This window comes from Trypanosoma rangeli (genome assembly GCF_003719475.1).
Source record: "Trypanosoma rangeli strain AM80 chromosome Unknown Tra_15.4_contig_00732, whole genome shotgun sequence".
Taxonomy (NCBI): Eukaryota; Euglenozoa; class Kinetoplastea; order Trypanosomatida; family Trypanosomatidae; genus Trypanosoma; species Trypanosoma rangeli.
Window position 1 is genome coordinate 1 of NW_021706483.1, and position 4493 is coordinate 4493.

Here is a 4493-nt window from a genome sequence, read left to right on the forward strand (position 1 = left end):
CTTGCGAGTGAACGAACAGGGCGGGGTGCTCTGCTCCTTCGCACCTCAGCAAATTGCAGCGCAAATTGTCACCGCGACGAGGCAGTCAATTTCACTGTGAGTGGGTGATATTTGCGTGTGACTACGCACACACAGAGCTGTGGGGATCCGAATGCCAAATGCAATACGAGAAGAAGATAGAAGCCTCGTCGCAGTTGTTGTGTGTGCCGTCCAGTTTGCACGGTTTGCCTAGGGAGATCCAACTTGCTCTTGTTGTTTGTGTGGGAGGGTGCCGTGATGCATCACGCTTGCGTTGTGTGCGGTATTGGGGGTGCCTGTGCGTGTTTGTGTGTGTGTGTGAGGTGTGCGCCGCGTGCCGTGTGAGTGGTTTTTTCTCTTGTTTTCGTTGCGGCTGCGTGGACTCGTGTCTCTGCCTGTTTTTTTTATAATTTAATTCTCCCTTTTGACTGCTGGTTGAGTATTGTGCTGCAGTTCAACTCAAGTTAACCACTATGAAGGAAAAACATGTCTGAGAGACGCGAGGGAGAATCCCACGCCACCGAGGAGCCCCCGCGCAGCGTCGAAGGGTGGAAGGAGCGCCGTAGCGGCCAAGGAGGACGCTTGCAAGCTCTATCGAGGATGTTCGTAATGTGCGGGGTGGCCAAATCAATATAATTTTGCTGAACGGCTTCCTTCGGCAGTACGTTGGCCCCAACAGAGCGGTGGGTGAAGACCAAAATGTGGTGATGGAGGTGTTTGTGCGTGGGCCAGACAGGTACGCTACAGAGCAGAGGCGTTGTGAGGGGAAATCCTCAATTCACCAGGGTATCAGCTTTTGGAAGATGCACGCAAGCTTACGGAGCGCATGGTGGGCACGCTGCGAGACTGGAAGGAATTTACAGATAAGGAGTATTGTCTCTGCTATTACACGAACAAAACTGAAGGCAGCTCTTCAACTAGCGTAGGAGGAAGGGGCAACACGGGAAACTGAAATACGCCCCAGAGGACCATCGCCGGAGGCATTCTACGAGTCCGTGTTTAACGCAACGTGGAGTCACGTTGTGGGATTTCCCGAGGGCGAAGGGGAAGACATGGAGGTGATGGAGGGCCAACGGCCACAAGAGTTATTATGGATGGGAGTACACGCAGACTGTGCGTACTTTTTTCTCAGTGGGTGGTGAGGGGAAACTCTGTCCACCACGCCCACGACTCATGATCCTTTCCTCTGAAAAGCAATGACCGTACTCGCTGAACCACGCAGTGCCTATTGCCGACTGCTGCATTAACATTGAGGTGCATCGGGTGTGGAAGATCGTCGAGGGCGATCTAAAAGGAGTGTTTCCCCCTACAGAGAGAGGTCCACCATACATGAGACGCCGTCTTTTGGTTGGACCCCCCGGGGTAGGGACGTCAATGGCGGCTGGCTCCTACCTCCTTCAACAGCTGCTGCACTACGACGCCACGAAGTTCCATGTGGTTATGTACTGCTTTGGAAGGGATTTCGCATACTTGTTTGACAAGAAGACACGAACGGTGACAAAATACAGGGGTGAGAGTAATATTGACGATGTTATGGTAAATTTGGCTGGGAGTGGAATGAAAGGGTATATTATCATCGATATGGCAATACATTTTCGAGAGCCATCGAATGATGTTGTGCCCTCCCCTGAGTGGGGCATCATTATGTTGTCATCCCCGAACGAAAATAACTTCAAAGCATGGACGGAGCAGGCGGGTCCCATCAAAACCATCATGAATTGCCCCGATGAAAACGACGTGGAGGCGATGTGTGCGTGGGAGACACGCAATACGACTGAAGGGGAGCAGGCGGAGTATTGGAGAAGGGTGAACATGCACATGCATGACGTCGGACCGATTCCACGATGCATCTTTCAATTCAATGAGTATAAGGACCGCGTGGAGGAAATCAAGAACATCCTGGCAGCTATCGATGCCTCAAATGCTGTACATTATGGGATGATTGGAGGTATGGAAGAGTGGCCCTCGAATGACGCACCTCACAAACTTATGAAAGTTGTCAGAGCAATAAGACAAGGCGATCTTGAGGCGTTTGTGAACCTGCCGGCCCGTTTTTCCTTTGAAAGCAAATTAATTGGAAGGTTGCTCGAGGTGGATGAGGAGAATGGCATTATTTTTCGAATATTGAAGTGCAGAAAAGAATTATTGGCAGACGCTTCGGACCGGTATACTCCGAACGCACCCCTGAGTAGAGTCTTTATGTAAAATATAATGCCGGGCCTCAACGAGTTGCCTCCACCAGGACGTCGTCGGCGACAGAGATGTGTGCTGCAATCGAACCCCGAAAAGCATCCAAGCAGACCCGTTGCATTAATAGCGCTGGACCACACTTCTCCGATGTTGGATGTACAATACAAGGTGCTATACGTACCGGAGAGCAGACATTTTCCGTTTGTGGACGGTTTTTTCTTCGTTGGCGCACCGCGGAGGACGATGGTTGGGGTGCAGGTGACGACGACGAGGGCTGAGCATGGCACCAAAGCCAGCACGGTGAGGCGGTTTAACAAACTTCTACGGAGTTATTTTAATGGCTGGCAAACTTTTGCGGAAGGCTTGTCGTGGGAGATTATTTACGTGCATCATGAGGACAGTACGGCAATAAACGCGTGGCAGGGGTGTGTTGTCGTCGCGCACGCAAATGCAACGGGCAGCAATGAGCGTGAGGACCCTCAGGCCATTGCGGCATTTTGGAATCAGCAGGTGCGTCAGTGCGAGGTAGCGGTATCAGCTGAAAATTTCAGAAGTGAACGACAAACCCAACGTGGGCGGCAACCAGAGGGAGAAGGAAAAGGAGGAGGGGAATAAACAGTTTGAGTTTACTGGTGAAGTGTTTTAGGGAGTATGATATATTGCCGAGTGTGTTTGTGTATGGGTAGGAGGCGTTCTTAGGGACTCGCTCTGCCGTGCGCCAAATGATTATTATGGCCAGCGCTACCACAGCAGCACTTTTTTTTTGTTGTGGTTGTGAGTAAAATTGCGTGGGGAATGATGGCGCCTTGTGGGTGTACGCCGGCAGTACTCCATTGGTGATATCCCCTCGCTGTTCCCAGTTTGTTGCTGCAGAGAGTTTGGGCGAGAGGGTAAGTTTTGCATGCTGAGTGGGCTCACAGGCGGGAAAGCAAATGCGGCGGCCACCACAGCCCAGAGGTCAGGGGCAAACCGAATTATTGTGATTGTTTTTGCGTCTTGGCGCAGTGCTTTTCTCTTTCGTTTTTTTTTTTTTTTTTTTGGGTGCCATCGTTTTTGGTTCGTCTGTGCTCCAATGGGGGGCGCCGCATGCGCCGCTGAGAGCCTCGAGCGAACGCAGTTGGCGTCTCTCTTTTTGTTGGGTTGCCGTCCTGGGCACATGCGCCTGTTCCGTCTTGTTCGGGATGCACGCACTGACCAGGCAGCCTGAGACTACAGCTGCGCTGGCGTCGCCCTCGCTTGTGAGCGGAACGAGGCGTGGAAGAAATGGTGCTGCATGCGTCTTTTTTATTTTTTTATTATTGTTTTTCTTACTCTGCGCTCCACTCCTGCTGCAGTGTGCTGAGGGAAGTGGGCGGCGTTGGGGAGTTTGTGGGGGCTGTGATGGGAGGTCTCGCCGGCATGCGCACTGCGTGTTGCCGCTGGCGGGGTTTGAAGGGGCTGGGCGAGGGAGACTGTAAGCGAGGTGCTTATGAATTTGTTTTGTATTATTTTTGATTTATGCGGGAGGCGTCCCACACTGCGGACTCTCCGTGCGGGTGCGTGTGGGTGCTTTTTTAGGGCCGCGCACAACAGTCGCTGCTACCGCCGCCTTCTTTGCGGCTGGCGTTTCTTGTGGGGGGCGGCGAGTGTGAGGTCATGCGGCCTAAGTGTTTATCGGTGTGGCCTTCATTATGGACTGTCACTGTTCTTTGCGTGATGCCCAACTGTGGGCGCGGGCGGTGCCTATCCTTTCTTTTTTTTTTGGTTTCACCTCTCTTTCTTTTTTTCCTCAACACGTTCGGAAGGAAAGAGACCAAACGCTACTCGCTGCTGTGCACATTGAAAGGCTCTGCGGTCACCACCATCACACACACATACACACACACGCCGTCGTCGCTGCCTGAGCGGATTCACTGCGCGGAGGGAAGAGAGTGTGAGTGAGCGGCGACACATGCCCAAGATGTCCTGGAATTTGCTTTCTTATTCGGTGCTTCTGCTGCTGTTTGTGCTCTTGACATGCTGTGGCAGTCAAGCTGCGGGGAGTGACCCAAGGGATGTCATTAATTCATTTACAGGGACGACACCGATAGCTGGCGCCAAATGGGAGGAAATGCAATGCGTTGAAGGGTCAGTTCGCTCGCTTCGTGTCCCCAGCCTTGTGGAGGTGGACGGTGCTGTGTTTGCCGTTGCTGAGGCCCAGTGCAAGAATGGAAACGTCAGTTTCACTGGCATCTTGTCACAACACCTCAAGGAAATTGGACCAGAACCGACTGAGATTCCGATGGGTGCGGGCACAGGTTCCTTTC

The 4493-nt window shown here is 52.4% G+C and overlaps 3 protein-coding genes across 3 annotated transcripts, besides 5 other annotated features; all 3 read left to right on the top strand.

The window, feature by feature from the left end:
- The first annotated feature begins 293 nt into the window (after positions 1 to 293).
- Positions 294 to 366: a microsatellite.
- Positions 367 to 1392: 1026 nt separating this feature from the next.
- On the top strand, positions 1393 to 2223 carry TraAM80_09940 (retrotransposon hot spot (RHS) protein; the record flags this gene model as incomplete). Its single annotated transcript, XM_029386595.1, has 1 exon — positions 1393 to 2223. The coding sequence occupies one exon, from the start codon at positions 1393 to 1395 to the stop codon at positions 2221 to 2223; it is 831 nt and encodes a 276-aa protein (XP_029233543.1).
- A 6-nt stretch (positions 2224 to 2229) lies between these two features.
- On the top strand, positions 2230 to 2823 carry TraAM80_09941 (retrotransposon hot spot (RHS) protein; the record flags this gene model as incomplete). The annotated part of the gene is made up of 1 exon (XM_029386596.1): positions 2230 to 2823. One exon carries the CDS (start codon positions 2230 to 2232, stop codon positions 2821 to 2823), a length of 594 nt encoding a protein of 197 aa, XP_029233544.1.
- Positions 2824 to 3216: 393 nt separating this feature from the next.
- Positions 3217 to 3247: a microsatellite.
- Positions 3248 to 3488: 241 nt separating this feature from the next.
- Positions 3489 to 3517: a microsatellite.
- Positions 3518 to 3935: 418 nt separating this feature from the next.
- Positions 3936 to 3975: a microsatellite.
- A 68-nt stretch (positions 3976 to 4043) lies between these two features.
- Positions 4044 to 4073: a microsatellite.
- A 65-nt stretch (positions 4074 to 4138) lies between these two features.
- TraAM80_09942 (trans-sialidase) lies at positions 4139 to 4493 on the top strand (the record flags this gene model as incomplete). The annotated part of the gene is made up of 1 exon (XM_029386597.1): positions 4139 to 4493. A coding segment is annotated over one exon (355 nt), but the record flags the coding sequence as incomplete, so codon positions are not given.